General features: G+C 31.3%; 1 protein-coding gene across 3 annotated transcripts; it reads right to left on the bottom strand.

Annotated features, from left to right (window-relative positions):
• Positions 1–49: 49 nt before the first annotated feature.
• On the bottom strand, positions 50–16,105 carry LOC111060251 (ectonucleotide pyrophosphatase/phosphodiesterase family member 5). Of its 3 annotated transcripts, XR_005570562.1 has the most exons (8): positions 15,563–16,092; positions 12,681–13,143; positions 11,675–11,887; positions 8,228–8,497; positions 2,920–3,037; positions 1,911–2,030; positions 577–636; positions 50–427 (listed from the first exon to the last, which is right to left on the bottom strand). XR_005570562.1 is itself a non-coding variant. In XM_039421769.1 (7 exons), exons 1-6 carry the CDS (start codon positions 15,920–15,922, stop codon positions 1,940–1,942), a joined length of 1,515 nt encoding a protein of 504 aa, XP_039277703.1. In that variant the 5' UTR covers positions 15,923–16,105; the 3' UTR covers positions 443–636; positions 1,911–1,939. The 3 variants fall into 3 exon arrangements, 2 of the variants coding, with proteins under 2 accessions (XP_039277703.1, XP_039277704.1); XM_039421769.1 differs by lacking the exon at positions 50–427 and having other exon boundaries at positions 443–636; positions 15,563–16,105; XM_039421770.1 differs by lacking the exons at positions 50–427; positions 577–636; positions 1,911–2,030; positions 2,920–3,037 and adding an exon at positions 6,332–6,776.
• Between the last annotated feature and the right edge of the window lie 2,892 nt (positions 16,106–18,997).

Raw genomic sequence — 18,997 nt, 5'->3', positions numbered from 1 at the left:
ATATTATATTTTATCAAGAATAGCTCATAAGGGAGAAGAAGTGGCAATCATCATTAAGAGATCATGACGATTTTATTAAGTTACAAATTTTCTAATGCAATCTTCATAACAATCACAATAATAAATAATATCACAGAATAAAGTTCGAATTGAACCAAGTGACGTATATCACATTTAAAATATAGAAACAATAAACATTTTAAAATTACATCGATATGCGTGACTAAGTACTCAACCCTTGGAGCAATGATAACTTACAATTAAAATATTTTTCGATCGACGTAGCCTGGTAGAAGTTGAATAATACTTTTTTAAGAAATCATACTCACGTACTTGATAATACTGTAATTATTACGAAAATTACCCACGAGAGGATGGAGACGAATGGGATGAATATTTGGTCGGTCTTCCAAATTGGAAAAATTATTTGTTGGAGGGTAGATCGTTAAATGATACTTTTTTAAGAAATCATACTCACGTATTTGATAATACTGTAATTATTACGAAAATTACCCACGAGAGGATGGAGACGAATGGGATGAATATTTGGTCGGTCTTCCAAATTGGAAAAATTATTTGTTGGAGATTCTCTTGGAGAGATTTGCTCCATTCTGAAAGCAGCTGGATGCATTCATTCTGCAAATGGAAGATAAGAAAAACATTACAAACTGTATCAGGTTTGTCTTGAATGCATTCAAGAAATACAATCTTCGTCAATTGTTCAATTTAATACACATCTGACAATCAGAAAGAGGATAAGTAACAAATAAGTTACCCAAGGTAAGGTATCAAAACATCAATATATAAAATTCACCCGCATTTTTCAGCCCGGAATAAGCAAAAACCGTATTATGTTTCAGCTTGTGTTAGTATGCCTAACTTAGCCTGTTTTTTTTCTTTTCCGATAATTGTATTGTTCGTGCTAACCTAATAAATAATAAACACAAACTATGTTCTTATCAATTGAGGTGTAGGAATAAAGCAACAGAAATTGTTGAAAAAATCATGCTAACAAAAAATCAGTCACAAATCATACTTTTATGTCACTATATAACTGTATTGAATAATAGAGTATTATTCTTCATAATATAATTTGCCATCAGTTGGTATGAGTAGGACGTTCAATTTAATATTATTCTCATTTCATTTTTTTAAAACACCAAATAATATAAATTGCTGATAACTCTATTTTAAGACTCCATACTCGAAACTAAGTATACAAACCAGCGTTGAAAAGCATTACTTATTTTCTATTTCTACTTCGATTTATAATAAACAAAATCTACAGTCTTATTCACTCAGGTTGGCTTGTTCTTGTAGCCCGTGGTTTACTGATAAATAAAATCCTATCAAATCAGGTTGAGCTTTGGAAGAGAATTTGTGAACGATTCTGAAGAACATTCTCAACCAAGCACGCTTTGATTAAAACGCATTCAATACCAGGAACCATTCAGGACGAATCTAATAAGAGAATTCCATGAAACAATGCAACCAAACCTTATTTAGTTATATGAGTTATTTATAATCATCTACTAATATGGATTTAAATGTTTTAGCCGCACTAAAGTTCAGAATCGACAGAATATGTTTTTGCGCTCCCTAAATTTTTGATAAACCTCGGGATGAGAGCAGCATATTTGTTCCATTGCTCTAGACGAGATTTATATCTTTGCTGAATTATCTACGAGTTAACAAGTAATGATAATCATAAAAACTTGACTCAAATCATCCATCTTTATTTATTCAATAAACTACGACGAAGATTGAATAAACTAAAATTATTTTGCCAAATTATAACTTGATTTAACCAAATTATCAATGTTGAAACTAGTTCTAATTAGTAACTCAAATGAATGAATGAATTATGGTGTTTGGAGATTATTCAAAGTTCTTAAGAAATTAAATTTTACCGTCAAATTCAGCTGAAGACACTTCATTGCTACGTGGCTTCATCGCTTTCTGATACCACCGCTAGTAGATGACAGTCTTCGAGAGCTGTGTACTCAACATTGTACGTCGTATTGTGACTTCTGTAAAGATAGTATACAACAAACAATTTTCTATTAGATTTTTACAATCATAAGCCTGGTTGCACAAAAGCCGGTTAAATTTTAATCGTGATTAATTTTACGAGAACCAATCAGTGAAAGGCGTTTTTGAAAAGACGGTTTCTTTGATCTTTTCTCGTGGAATTGATCACGGTTAAAATTTAACCGGCTTTGGTGCAACCGGCACAAAATATATTACAAGATCGTAATTGTTCCGAAACAATAGGCCTTCGTGACGAGGATTGAACTGAATAGTAGATAGCTGTGCATCAATATTTTTGTAGCAGAGGTTACAGCAATATTCCCATAGATATCATGAAATTATATCCAGCAGGTAGTAAACTAAAAACAGTATTAAAAAAATGTTCAATATAATAAATTACTAAAAAAAGTTTTACTTTGCTATTTAACATGTCTTGGAATAGTAACAATCTGATATCAACGTGTTTCATAGTATATTTAACTTTTCAGGTGTAGACGGTCCTAAAAAAATAGAAACATCAAACACAATATTTAGAGTATTTTATTATTGACCTAGCAGATGATCAGTTCAAGTTAAAATTCAAGTTAATTAGTTCAGTAGTTCTGACGTGATGATGCGACATTCGTGAATTTTCTATCCCCTAAATGTATAAGACGATTCTTTCCTTATAGATTTCCATAAAATCTACCAATAATCAACATACTATCATTTGAATAGATAATTTATAATAGAAAAAAAATTTATTTTAATTATAAAAACCTTTTTAGATTGGGAAGTTAGTTGGGAAATCATGTTGAGCAAATAATTCAATAACTATCAAAATGCACCGCAGCTTCAAGACTAATAATGAAAAAAATTAATAGCACCAAGCAAATATTGTTTACGAACCTTGGTCCAGGAGTTATCCATTTTATAGATTCGGTGGGTTTCGATTTAAAATAGCGGATCGCAAAGAATAGCGAAGCTATTACCAACACACTTAGGACGCCGAAAATTACTGCTACAACTGAAAAAGTGAAACATAACACGTTAAAAAGAGGAAATGTTCTTTTTATTTTTCTTAAATCAATTATCAAGCATAGACAAATTATGGAAACGGTGTTGAAAAATTAATATTCCCCTCCACCTTGTCAGAAGAGAATAAACCTACAAATGATATTCAATCACTCGTCTATCATTATTTGTTTTTATCATGTTTTTCTCCACAAAGCACTATTTTTTAATACCAACTGTAAGTTAATTTTAAATTCTATCTTCAAATTGATTTTGAACTCATGTTGGATGTTGTTGCACCACCGATGTTTAAAGGTGCGTACACATTTACGCGCCGCGAACATAAGCAATTCACTTTTAATCAGCTGATGCCAAGCTTTTTATATCTGTATCTTACCGTTTCTGTAAAAATACATATAGTCAGCTGATTAAAAATGAATTGCTCATGTTCGCGGCCCGTATATCTGTACGCACCTTAATGGGTGCGAGACAATGTCAAAACCAATTCTATAATGAAAATCTTCCCGTTCCCGTTATTTTATCAATCTCGCACTTAGCCTGCGATGGTGTTAAGAAGTTATCTTAATTAAATTGGGAATTAAAAAATCTCCAACAGTAGAACATGGAATAGATTTTAAATTAATAGATTCTTCTTAGACAATTTGCAGATTAGTGAATTACCACATTTTAAACAGAAGTAAATAGTAGTGAAAACTAGTTTCTCACCTTCACCATGAATAAGCTTGTGAAATATCACATTTCGAGAAGCAATGTGAAAACCAATTTCTCCAGATACCATGACCATTACCATGAATATTGGATTGAATATAATATATTACCACGAATATAGCATTGGTTTCTATATATTTTTCTGAATCAAAGTTTAAAATGTTAGCCTAGTTATGATACAATAATGTTGATTCCAGATTAATAAGAAAAATATAAGATGAAGTAAATCATCTAAAACATGAAAACAATTAAATAAAGATAATATTTTGGTTCAATCACCGGGAATCATTTTTCAACTCATAATCTCATCATCTCCTAATAAATAATTTCATTTTTATTCAGAATTTGGTATATTATTCACGTAAAATAATTAATAAAGAGATCATTCTATTAACCATTTTGTATTCACAACTTATGTGTGAATTGATGTAATAATTAAATTTAATAACCACCCTCAAACTAATACGTTTCATTTTAAATAATGAAAGTTATGATTTTCAAAGAAAAAAACTCATAAAATTACTGATAATGGAATATTATTAGTTTTCATAAATACTGAAATTAAGTCGTTATTTGAATGAAATTATAATGGAATATCATAAAATTACATCATTTTCGCTTTTGGAAGATAGTGCAGTTGGAATTGCGTTGAATTCGCAGTATTACGTTGATACTGTAGTTAAATTTATCGACAATAAACTAATCTGAACTTTCTTTGTCTCAGTATTAATGTGGTTAAAAATCATTCAAAAACTTTAGACAGGGCAAGGTTTGAAGAATGAGAAAGATCAATCGTCTTTGGAATGGTGCATCTTAAAAGTTTTGAGACTGGAAGTGAAATAGTATTAAGTGATATATATGATTCTGAATAGTTTCTGATAAATTGGCAGCAGGTTCAGAACCAACACGTCTTCATATAATCTACAAATCAAACGCTGTGAAATTATTCAATTGAACCACAATATAATGTTACAAAGTAGTAGAGAACCAAAAAGTATTGAAAGATCTACATAATTTTATTTTGATACGTCAATGGTATCAAATTACGCTGAAAAGACAAACATTACATAGATCATACTTCATCAATATTCACAATAACGTTTGAAATTCAACAACTGATGCTCTATTCGATCACATTTCGTAACATACTAACAGGAGCTATAGTAAATAGACGTAATGAAACAATTGCACTCATTTCTAGTTCCTGTACTAGTTGTACTCGGATGTAAGTTAAAACTATTACCTATCTAATTTGACTAACACAAGAGTGAATCAGTTAATTATACTAAGCGCAGTGGTTACAAATTTTCAATCAATAATTCAGCCAAAAATGATTTTGAAAAAACAAGACTGTAACCCCTAACTAAAACTAATTAATGAAAAACACTTGCTGTGATACACATGCTTTAATAGATGTGATAAAACAAAATACAATGTTAGCTTATACAATAGCTTCAAAGAATACAACATTTTCAAACCATATTGAAACAATGTGTAAATCGTCCAATACAATGCGACTCAGCAGAAATAATTCAAATGGTAAAAATTAATGGTAATGCTTGAAATTAATTTGAACGAGGATGATACGAATAGCATAAGAATAATTTTTTTTAATCACGATTAAACTTTTTTAGGTAGTACCAGACATTTATTGTTTGATGACAAGAACAATATTAACGTAGTATTTAGGTACTTATCATTGATTTCACTTGCAATGAGTTTCAAAAAACAACAATTTATGGATAACCTTTCAAGATAACGTTTTCAAGGTTGTTAACGATAAAGATCAATAATTCAGCTAACTGGATTACTTTATAGGCAAAGATGAGCTGAATTTAAATATCTCATTCAGAATATCTATAAAAATATGCATTCGTCTAAGGTATATGTCTCATTTGGATGACCTACTGTCATAATATTGAATATTATCAACTACAGTACTTGAAGATAGCAAAAAAATATTTTTATGAAAAAGATATCTCCTACTCTCAGAGCTGTATTTTCTATAGATTGACAATTTTTTGAAGTTAGTTAATAACTTTTTCAAGACTACAATATTATTTCAGTTCTTGACTAGAATACTGTATAATCTCTGATAATTTATGATACAGCATAATTGGCGCAGCCAATTCATAGCAGTGTTAAAAGTCACAATATTTCTGCTAGATTGAAGTATACGGATATCATTATGGTATCATTCGAAGCAACAACTGTCTGATAAAATATTTTTCATACATTAAGAAAATGAGTTATGAGTAAGAGATTATTATTGAACACTGATAACCCAGGCTTGCCTAGTAGTAAGGCAAGATAAATATTAACAATGATGGTAAGATGTCAAAACTATTTTCTTTAGATAGATACATTTTATTTAAAATGTTTTTGCATCTCAAAAGAATGCGCCGATTGCCCAATTACACATTCAGTTTTCAAAGCCTACTCTTAATAAATTCAATGATAGTGCTTTTCCAAGAAACTCTATCAACATCAAAACTATTGGGTTCACTATAACCATTGATTGATTGATTGAGAAGATAAAATATTATGGTTAGTAGTTGTGATAAATAATAAAATCAACTGGTAAATAAATACATGTTTATTTGTTTATAATTGAGAAACAATCATTCAAGCAGGAGAGGAGAGATTCGGGGAAACAATTCCGGATGAAATAGCTTAGAAAGTTAAAGTTCATAGAGTATAATATACAGAAGAGTTAATAGTGTATATACAGTATTAATAAGAGTGAACAGAAAGTTATGTACAAAAATTAATGAAATAGAGAAGAAAAGAAAAATAAGGCAGCACAGTAAAAGCTTCTACAATGAATAATAAATTCTACCACAATTTTAAAAGAACAGAAGTGTTAAATAATGTGTGAGAATTAACAAATTTGAAACAAATAAGTAACGAAAGAGATAAATAAAGACAACACCCAGAAGAATTAGAATTGAGATGTAAGGCTGGAGATTATAGACATCGATGTCGAAAAATATGATTTAGAGCTCAATTATTTACATCAATACCTATGAAAGAAGAGAATAATAATGTTAGTAATAGAAACATACAAATAAAAATGGGGTTTAACAGCATCGTTATTTTTAGCAATCACTAAAAATTTCTTCAATCATATGGAAGAGGAGAAGAAGTATGTCAGTAATAGGCACCTTCCAAAGTTATTAGACTTCTGTCTACTAACGTCGTTGGGCACCTTCAATTAGAAATTGAGTTAAGAAACATTCTTTTCTTATCAATGACTGGAAATAATTGTGTCAAATTCAATCAATAGAATTGCTAGCAATGATACCCGTTAATCCTTGAAATTCATCATACTTAAGATAGGCGGTGAATGAATGTACCGTTTAATCAACACGTCAGAATTATTCAAAAGTCTAATGACATTAATCATTGTGAAAATCATGTTGTGAATTAATCAACAACATTTAATAAGTTGGTGTATCCTACTCTACATACTATAATATATTATATTTTTTTGAGGTAATAAATTTATTTAAATCAAAGTACACCGTATGAATGGCGAAATATGAAAAAATATATTCATATTATCAAATTTCTGGCTAGAATATCAAATGAGAATTTTCTTTAAAAAAGAAATTGGGCTCTAAAATATCAAATCGAAACGCCATAACTTTTCCAAATAGATTTGAATTTTTGGCATTTTCAGAGTTTTTCAAAGAATAGTTTGGCCGAAGATTAAAATGTTATACTTGAGAGTGAGAAAAAATTACCGAATATTTTTAAACAGCACCAGAATTTCTTCCCTTTGATGCTCTCGAAAGTTACAGCCAAATATGTTGAAATTAAATTCCACTGGCGATAAAATAGATCCAGATGCCTAGTAATTCTTGCATTTTAAAAACTCTTACACTTAACAACAATGATAGGCTATTTTTTTAAACAAAGTCTACATTGCCGATTAGTGAGTAATACTAATTACCTATATAAACCCATTAAAAACCCCAAAAAATAATACAAGATGTATTTCCACTAATTGTAACTATCCATTACGTCCATACACTTACATTATTGATATGATATTTATGTCAATGATAGAGAAATATATAATACTCTGTATTCACTAAAATAAAATGTATAATGATTATGTTAATAACAAACCGTTAGAACGTCTCTAATAAAATTATCGCTAATAAAGTAATTTACAGGTTATAAAACATTTATAAATTAATGTTTTAAGCTGAAGTACGAGATAAAATAGGCCTATACAGGCACTGTACAAAAAAGAAAATATGCTATTGCAAACTACAAACAATAATTGCAAATATACAATTTCAAATTACAAACCACATACTAGCAAAGAAAAAAATGTAAATATATACAACATACAATATTGCAAACTACTAACCATACTCTAGCAAAAAAACAACAATAATTTCGAATATTCAATTGCAATCTACAAGCCATACACTCAGCCAAACAAACATGAAAATATAAATACTTGGTGCGATGAGCGGTCGGTTGGCGGGACTGATGATATGGTCAGGCTGAACAGCAAGCAGGTCTGCCACCCTTCGGAAGTCACCACTGTGTCTGTAGGCGCTAATGTCGGCATCCACCAGGTTGGCAAACAGCGCAAACAGATCCACATTCTTGAACGGCTTCACCACGTGTCTGCTCTTGAACGAAGGACCTTTTGCCATGAAGATCGGATGCATACAGTCGTCTTCCGGCACATATCCGTGCAGGCCAAATATTGAGTCCGGTGTTACTAAAATTAAATAAGGGATAGGTGATGAATTTATGGGGTAGATACTTATAGAATGATATGCAGAAAATAAAATGATACATTTAAGACGAAAAAATGTTTCATTTGTCAACTCCACTTTTAATTTAATAACAGGACTAGCTGTTTCGCGTAGAAAACAACACATCTTCACACTGATGCATCTGCTCACGAAACTGCATTCCTTTTATTAAATGTATGAATAAAGTGGAGTTGGCAAATGGAACAGTGTTCATTCAATTAAGTTCAATTATGGAGAAGTTCATAACATCAATATAATTGTATAATATTCAAAAAAATTTATATAAGATAATACAGTCTCCCGAATAAACTACAGGTTTAGTAACCCACCTTTAACCCAGCTTTAGTAACATATTTCTATTCATCTAAAAATCTATGGTAATTGAACATAATATCTAGAGAATTTTATTATTAAAGTGAACATTAATGGGATTTTTCATGCAGCATTGAAAATGATTTCAGTAGAATGGCAACCTCCATTGAGTGTACACTGATTAAGTCGATTTTTCAAGTATTCCTCCACTGTCTGCAGCAAAGTAATAGAAATAATACCTTGAGTTATCGCAAATATTGTTTTTGGTGTGAGCCAAGGTCCAAAGTCATTCAACAGGGCACATTGATTTGAAATAGCCTACCCCCTCGAAAAAATTCAAGGAGCTAAAATCTGGAAAGCTAACTTGTGAGATCAACTTCGAGAGAGATGGGAAAGATGTAACATATTTATTGAGCCTTATGCACTCCTTGTTTTGCCAAAACCACACATAACATCCTTTGCGTCTATTACATCAAGGCATAATAAAGAAGACGTAACAGTTGTGTAAGAAATTCCCAGAACAGCAACATTTTGCGTTCAATTGTTTAGAAGACTGTAATAAGGCAAGAAATCATTTTTATTCTGTTATCATGGAAGCCCAAATGCAGTTATTGAGGTCTGTGGATGATGTTTGTTGGTTTATAGCAAGCAATTTTGACAAGGCAAAAGGAAGTTATCTAAATTCTTTAGTAGAGGGTTCTATATCCATTAACTATATATGTAAGAATATTGTAAGAATAAATATCTATATTGTAAGAATAATCTATATTGTAGATTCATATATATTGTAGAACAATCTATATTGTAAGAATAAATAAATAAATAAATAAATATCTATACAAGACTACAAATCATAAGAAATTGCTCATACCCTATATTGTAGAACAATCTATATTGTAAGAATAAATAAATAAATATCTATACAAGACTACAAATCATAAGAAATTGCTCATACCCTTTAGCTGTAAAATATGAGCTATAGGGATTTTGATACTAAGAGAATGCACGATAGGTAGTTAAGTGTCCAACTTACGAGTTCTGTTGGCGTTCTTTGCGTACCATTCAATACTTTTGTAGGCATCATTGAATGCATAGCCATCATCAGCGATTAGAATGTAAGGTGGCGCTCTAAAAGAGTTCTTGTATCGCCAATCATCTGGGATGTCATCTCTTTTGTAAAACTTGAAATGTGAATCCTTTTCAGATGCAGCCTTCTTCAGTTTTTCTGCTACTTCTTCCTCAAATCCTTGAAATTAACGGCGAAATACGTTACAACTCAATAGAACCAATAACTATAAGTAGATAAGATCATTAGATTATATAAGACAGATAATCATTAGATTTCTGTGGATATTCAAGTGGATAATTTTTATAAAAAATCTTTCAAAAGAAACTATTCAATAGAGAGTTGTGAAGGAGCCAGGATTATCAGTTTTCCGTAATGAAAATCTTCATTGACGTAAATAAATTAGAGATACATCACAAAAACCAATACGGTAACCAATTATTTTCCCTATGAGCTACCCTGAGCGGAAACACTTCAATAAATAATGCATCAATAATAACCACTCATTCATGCACACTTTCACATGCACAAACTTCAACTTTATCTCTAGGAGAACTTCACATCTTAAACCTCATCTCTAGAAGTAATTGCTGCTTTCATATATATTTCTACTTTCCTTGCCCTATTACCATAGGTAAGGAAAGTATTGCTTTCCGAAAAAAATTAAGGTACCCCAATTTCTAAATTTCTATACGTTTCAAGGCCCCCTGAGTCCAAAAAAGTGGTTTTTGGGTATTGGTCTGTATGTGTGTGGTGTGTGTGTGTGGTGTGTGTGTGTGTGTGTGTGTGTGTGTGTGTGTGTGTGTGTGTGTGTGTGTATATGAGCGTATGTGCGTCTGTGTACACGATATATCATCTCCCAATTAACGGAATGACTTGAAATTTGGAACTAAAGGTCCTTTTACTATAATGATCCGACACGAACAATTTCGATCAAATGCAATTCAAAATGGCGGCTAAAATAGCGAAAATTTTGTCAAAAACAGGGTTTTTCGTGTGAGCCAAGGTCCAAAGTCATTCAACAGGGCACATTGATTTGAAATAGCCTACCCCCTCGAAAAAATTCAAGGAGCTAAAATCTGGAAAGCTAACTTGTGAGATCAACTTCGAGAGAGATGGGAAAGATGTAACATATTTATTGAGCCTTATGCACTCCTTGTTTTGCCAAAACCACACATAACATCCTTTGCGTCTATTACATCAAGGCATAATAAAGAAGACGTAACAGTTGTGTAAGAAATTCCCAGAACAGCAACATTTTGCGTTCAATTGTTTAGAAGACTGTAATAAGGCAAGAAATCATTTTTATTCTGTTATCATGGAAGCCCAAATGCAGTTATTGAGGTCTGTGGATGATGTTTGTTGGTTTATAGCAAGCAATTTTGACAAGGCAAAAGGAAGTTATCTAAATTCTTTAGTAGAGGGTTCTAAATCCATTAACTATATATGTAAGAATATTGTAAAGAATAAATATCTATATTGTAAGAATAATCTATATTGTAGATTCATATATATTGTAGAACAATCTATATTGTAAGAATAAATAAATAAATAAATAAATATCTATACAAGACTACAAATCATAAGAAATTGCTCATACCCTATATTGTAGAACAATCTATATTGTAAGAATAAATAAATAAATATCTATACAAGACTACAAATCATAAGAAATTGCTCATACCCTTTAGCTGTAAAATATGAGCTATAGGGATTTTGATACTAAGAGAATGCACGATAGGTAGTTAAGTGTCCAACTTACGAGTTCTGTTGGCGTTCTTTGCGTACCATTCAATACTTTTGTAGGCATCATTGAATGCATAGCCATGATCAGCGATTAGAATGTAAGGTGGCGCTCTAAAAGAGTTCTTGTATCGCCAATCATCTGGGATGTCATCTCTTTTGTAAAACTTGAAATGTGAATCCTTTTCAGATGCAGCCTTCTTCAGTTTTTCTGCTACTTCTTCCTCAAATCCTTGAAATTAACGGCGAAATACGTTACAACTCAATAGAACCAATAACTATAAGTAGATAAGATCATTAGATTATATATAAGACAGATAATCATTAGATTTCTGTGGATATTCAAGTGGATAATTTTTATAAAAAATCTTTCAAAAGAAACTATTCAATAGAGAGTTGTAAAGAAGCCTGGATTATCAGTTTTCCTTAATGAAAATCTTCATTGACGTAAATAAATTAGAGATACATCACAAAAACCAATACGGTAACCAATTATTTTCCCTATGAGCTACCCAGAGCGGAAACACTTCAATAAATAATGCATCAATAATAACCACTCATTCATGCACACTTTCACATGCATAAACTTCAACTTTATCTCTAGGAGAACTTCACCTCTTAAACCTCATCTCTAGAAGTAATTGCTGCTTTCATATATATTTTTTTAAGATACAAAATCACTTCTTTACATATACCCTACCGAACGGGAATGATGAATTTGGTTTTACAATTATATTAATGTAACGTTATATTAATGTTTGGTAGCATTGTATTAATGTAACGCTTGTGAAAGTTCATGATATTATAACATTTCCCTCATGTCTGCATTCTAATGTATGTAAATGTTGGTCAACTTCTAACTTTTGCATATTAAGTTGTAGTTCATTAGTTTAAATTGTATATTGGTTTTATCGGTATTCATAATTAATTTATTCTCACAAAACCAACATCTTAGGTGTTTGAAAGCTGCTGTTTTAAAATTGAAGAAAGTGAATTGCGAAATTATAGAATTAAATGAATTTTACCTTTGTTAGCAGTAACTCCGAGAATTGGCGAAACAGTGTCAAAATGATAGGTATTGTTTGTCAAGAATTTTGTCAAATCGATCAGTTTTGATGAGCTTATTGGAGTCATTCCATGATCACTCATAATAATCAAATTGTAGTTATTAACTTTATTGTTTTTCAGACTTGACTCCAGGTATCCGATTGTTTCATCAACCCTCCGCAACGAGTTATCAACTTCAACTGAATCCGGTCCAAATTTATGGCCGGTTGAGTCTGGTTCTTCAATGTACAGAAAAACTAAATTGGCTGGTGTCGAGCTATTCGTTATCCATTCTATCACTATATCTATCCTCTTATTGAAATCACAGGCCAAATCAAAAGATTTTTGATGCGTCGGTAAAAGTCCTTGGTACCTGTAATCACCACCTGGCCACATCATCACTCCACTGTATTTGTTCTTACCAGACTTTTCGTTGACTATCTGCAAATCGAAAATTATTTAATTAAAATTGTTTAATATTTGAATGTGTGACAAAATTGAATAAGGATACCGATTAGATAATTAATCTGCTACTTCTAGTAATCATTTGTCTATGATTGAAGGACAATATTTTTGAAAGAGCGTTAGAGAGTTCTCACTTTTGGCTAACTGAAGGCCAAAGTCGTTGTCCATCTGTTTATATGTTCTAACCTACAATAACTTTAGAAATAATTGAGCTTCAAATTTTGAACACTTATTCTTCGAACCTTTTTACATGTCAAGTTCGTTGGACAACAAAATTGACTCACTCATTCGTCCTTTCTCATGATCCTGTCAAGGAAAGGTTATAAAAGGAAAAGTTGGACAGACAATTTTTGACCCCACAGTTCTGTTTAGGGTAGTAAGGAGGTAAACATATCAAAAGTCCCCACCAAAGTGGAAGTGGATGGTTACCATTTTTTGGTTTCTCGCATTTAACTCGAAAACTATGTATTTTGAGGAGTTGACTGTCATAAAACAAATTAAAGCTTACATAATTTCCTACAATATTCATTTCACAACTTTTTTTCTATCTCCTCTAGTTTTCGAGATAACTGCTCTTGAAGGTGTGACATTTTTGAAAAAACACGTTTTCCTCCAATTTTTGTATATTTTTGCTTTTATAACTTTTTAAAAATCGTTGGGAAAAGTCCATGCTTATCATGAGCTTATAGGGCATTGAATTCTCTTCAATTTGATATATAATTTAACACTTTTACGAATTTTCCAACAACTGTTGCAGCAGCTGTAGTATTAAGTGTGAAATCTCCAGTCTTGCAAAAATAGGTCAATTGGCAAAGAAATATGGAGAGGATGTTTTGAACACAATTTTTGACAAATTAATAAAGCTTGATAAATTCTCTTCATTTTTTGTTCAGTGGAGTTTTGTAATATTTCCAACAGTTCCCGAGATGAATACCTGTTATTTAAACAATTACACACCTTCAAAAGCAAATATCTCGGGAACTGTTGGGAATATCACAAAACTCCACTAAACAAAAAATTAAGCGAATCAAGCTTCATTTTTGAATAGTTAGTTATGTCAGTTGAACGCATTGTTCCCAAAATATGAGTGTGGAAGCAAAAAGCTATAAAAAATGCAACTTTCAAACCACTCTCATCCCTTTAGCACATGAGTTAGGAATGGGGACTTTTCATATGTTCACCTTCTAACTAGTCTTAACAAAGCTGCTAAGTCAAAAATTGTGTACAAAACATCCCCTCCATATTTCTTTGCCAATTGACATATTTTTGCAAGACTGAAGATTTCATACTTAATACTACAGCTGCTGCAACAGTTGTAGAGAAATTCGTAAAAGTGTGAAATTATACATCAAATTGGAGAGAATTCAATGCCCTATAAGCTCATGATAAGCATGGATTTCCCCATTGATTTTTAAAAAGTTATAAAAGCAAAAATACCGTATACAAAAATTGGAGGCAAAGGAGTGTTTTTCAAAAATGTCACACCTTCAAGAGCAGATATAAAAAAAGTTGTGAGATTAATATTGTAGGAAATTATGTAAACTTCAATTTGTTTTATGACAGTCAAGTCCTCAAAATAAATAGTTTTTTAGTTATATGCGAGAAACAAAAAATGTTACCTTTTAGCCACCCCACCCTATTAGAACAGGCGGTAGGGGTGAGGACTTTTGATATGTTTACCTCCATACTACCCTAAACAGAACTGCCGGGTCAAAATTTGTCTCCCCAACTTTTCCCTCTATAGTAGGCCTATATACCATCTTTTGAGCATTCATTGCCTGGACTAATAGCAATGGCGAGTAAATGGATAATGTCCACGCCACGTTACTTCCGTACTATAATTTACGTCACATCAGTTTGATTAAGTTGGGCCTAAGGATTGGTCCCTATATAAACGACTAAGAAAACGTATTGATAAGGTTTTAGATTTCTAATGTCAACTCTCAGGATTGAAATGGTTTACAATGAGTGAGAATTTATCATTTAAGAGGGAATTGTATTTGCAAAAGTGATTGACACAAAAAGCAACTACCACATTAAGCTTAACAAGTTTTTTACTTATCTGCGATACTATGAGCTCAACTCTTCCATAGAAGAAAATAAGAACGTGTCAAGCCAAGAAAGAAGTTCTTAAATCAAATTCCATAAGATTTTAGCTCTATATAAAATGAGTTAACTACAGATTAACGAATCAACGGTACAAGCCTGTTTTTATAGTAAAGTTCCTACTATAAAAATTAAATGATGAAATTATTCCTTTATTTTTTCTTATTTAAAAGTGGAGCTGTAGGTCCACTCATTTCTTATTATCATTTGTCTCAAAAAGTTACCCACGTACAAGTTTAGAGCTCATATGGACATCTGCAAAATAATATTTAATAATAAAAATGCTTACCCAAAAAGGCACGGTTGAATTACCCTTTGTAAAGAGTTCCTCAGAATAGCCCACCGTCTTATTTAAAATTGGATCAAATACAAGATTGTCAAGAACATTATGATCTTCTGCATACTGACCGGTTGCCATGGAAAAATGGTTTGGAAACGTTTTGGTTGGGAAAATGTTAATCATGTACGGCGCACTTACACCTTCATCTCTCAACTTCACAATATTAGGTGTCATATTTCTCTCTAGATACTTGTAATAAAACCCATCCAAAGATATAACAATTGTTACAGGCTGAAGATGAGTAACAGCCGCTAAAGAAACATTTACAAAAATTAACATCAAGATACTAAAAAAACAATAATTATGCATTGTAAAGTTGGACTTTATAATTCTAATATGAATGTAAAACTCGATTGGATATTTTATTTAAACGAATATCTTGATAATAAACAAAGGAGTACTCTCCAACCAATTCTAACCTGCAAACAGAACAGACACAACACAACACAACAACACAAGGGAAGACTCAAACTCAACTCAAGAGGCAAGAGATGAAACAGATGATTATGATGAATTTCATTCAAGGTCTGTTTGATATCAATCATCGATATTCAAGCATCGCTATTCGACATTCTAGACATTGATGTTAGCCTACCGATAGGTATTTATTGTCGATGTTTTATTACTGATGTATCGATTGTCATTATTCCTTTAATTATAATAGTTTATTTCCTATCGATACTTCGATATTTTTTCAATTTTTGACGCTCTTTTTCTATTCTATACCTATAATAGTTCTACAAACTATATTTCATAATAAATAGATTGGAGTTTCTCAACTACAGTATTTTTTGTCATTATTGTTTTGGTTTCGATATTATCGAAATTTGATATCGATAATGTAAATTTTTAAATTACAAAATTAATTTTATCTGGCATTTGGCAATATTCATTTTGTCAATTTATTGTCAAGAACCAAGTAAATGAAAACTATTAGAGTAATAATAAAATTAAATTAAACATTAAACGCGTTATAAATAGCCTAAGCACCCACCCCATGGGGCGTTATAATTTAAGCTGCTAAACAATATCCACCGTAAAACGGACTGCAGGGGGGGAAGCTTCCTCTAGACTAGGCCTACCGAGCGCGGGTCAGAGAAGACTTAGGAGCAAGATGAGCATAATTAATTAAAAAGATATATAAAATTGAAAAACAAAAACCTGATAGGTAGCTTTCCAGTAAAATAACATAATAAAATACATTATAATAGGTAGTAGCATGCAAATATTTTTATTTTGAGTAAATTTACTATCTACCAAATACAACAAATTGCAACAACAGATCAACACGGGTACATATCAGCTTATTATAATATACGGATGAGTGTCCCACGAAAAGTGTATAGGCCTATGTAGGTCTAACAGCCAAAGACCATAGATTCTATAAAACATTTTCAACAAAAAAAGGTCTATTGGGGTCCACGTTATAATGAGAGTTGAGAAAGATAGAAGAACAACGTTGCCGATCCTCTGTCCTGTCAATGCCTTCTATAGAAAATAGCTGATACAGGTTTATTAATGTAGTATTAACGGTTCATTATCGTTTAAAAAAATCAAATTATATTTTACTGAGCAATAAATTATATTTTTTAATAATTTCATAATGAATTTTTATAATTATAATTCATAATTCAATAATTAATTAAATATTTTGTTAATTATCAATTCTACATTGTTAAAAGACGATCTGGCAACAGAGTAAAACGAGAAAGAGATAGCGCTATCCGCTTTCTTGAATGATTTAGACAAGGATATCAATACCATTATTGCTAATCAAACACTGCTATTATAACGTGGACCTCGTCACTATAGTGGGATTTTCTTACTGTATATAGATTTTTCGATGTTTTTGAAAAACGTCAATAAGTAGACAACTATATCCGTCAAAATTCAATTCTAATAGGATGTGGTAAAAAAGAGGAAGGAATTTCTAATAAGATTCATATTTTGTTCGTTTGTTTTACGTTTTTGAAACTCTTTATGAGTGCTCAAAGTTGAAAAAAACCAAAAGAGTTCAAAGCCAAATTTCAAACAGAACGCTCATAAAAAGATCTAAAACGTCAAAGAAATAAATTATATAGCCTACGGTAAATCTCTTTCCAGCCATATCCTTAGAATTGGATTTTGAATGATAGTTTTCTAAATAGTTATTCAAAAATATCGAAAAATCTATATATCTCGAAAACTAAGATCGATATAAGAAAATTTTACTAAACATTTTTTGTTACAAATTTCATGTAAATAATATGCGGTCATCGGCTGTTATACCTTCCATGGGACACTTGTATGTATAATAGTAGTCTCTACTCTTTTATTTAATGACCATCCTGTAAGTAAGCCTTGTGTGAATCGTCAGGTGGTACAGCCGTTGATTTTAAGCATTGAATAACGGCTTGAATAGGGTAATTGTCACGCTCCCGTGTGACACGGTGACGATTCACGCATCTGTAAGCGCAAGAATAGAAGATGAACTTGATGAAAAATGGGTTGCCCACCAATTTTATCAACAAAAAAGTTAGCAGCTTACCAATTGCTCTATGAAGCATAGTTGAAAGGATTTTATTGAATTTGTTTTCATGGTGGGCTACCTTCGTCGATATACTTATTACATCAGGCAGTTCGTTGAGTGTAACTTATTTTTAAAGTTTGATGGGCATGACATCCCCAGAGATGGTTTGTAAAAATCCATGCTTGAATAAGATTGAGGCTGTGCAACAGGCTAATAAAAACTTTTTCTGATAATATTTTTAAAGTTTCTTGATTTATATAGGCTTTATCAAGTTATCAAAATAAAAAAGTTTTCTCAGGAGAACAATTTTTGCTGATTGTTACGTTTTGAGATACGAGCGCCAAAGTTCAAATTTTTGGGACTGATCATTTCAAATTCAGTAAAAGATAAATATTTATGGAATTTTGAGGAATTTTTCTTGCTATCAATTATTGTTTGAATAAAAACCAATTCCTGAACATATCGATTTTTGATAAAGTTGAGTTATTCCTTTTCAAAAAACGACGAAAATAACTTAAACTTGTGTTGAGTTATTAAAAGTTATAGAAAATCCTCTCATTATTAATTTCAGGATTTCTTATCCAATCAAAAACACTATGTATAATTATTTTTCCTCAAAAATTCATAAATTTTTCTCTTACCGAATTTGAAATGCTATGTCCCAAAAATTAAAACTTTGTGCGCCAATATCTCAAAAAGTGATAATCGGAAAAAAATCCCTGTGACAACTTTTTTCATTTTGATAACTTGACAGTATCCAAATCGAAAAACTTTGAAAAATTCACCTACAAAAACGTTTTGTTAACCTGTTGCAAAGCCTCGATAAATTTTTATCGACAGCATTATAATTTACAGCTGCCTAAAAAGCAGTCGTT

This window comes from Nilaparvata lugens, chromosome 2 (genome assembly GCF_014356525.2).
Source record: "Nilaparvata lugens isolate BPH chromosome 2, ASM1435652v1, whole genome shotgun sequence".
In the NCBI taxonomy this organism is placed as follows: Eukaryota; Metazoa; Arthropoda; class Insecta; order Hemiptera; family Delphacidae; genus Nilaparvata; species Nilaparvata lugens.
Note: the sequence above shows the minus strand (reverse complement) of the source record. Positions and strands in the feature narration are given on the sequence as shown.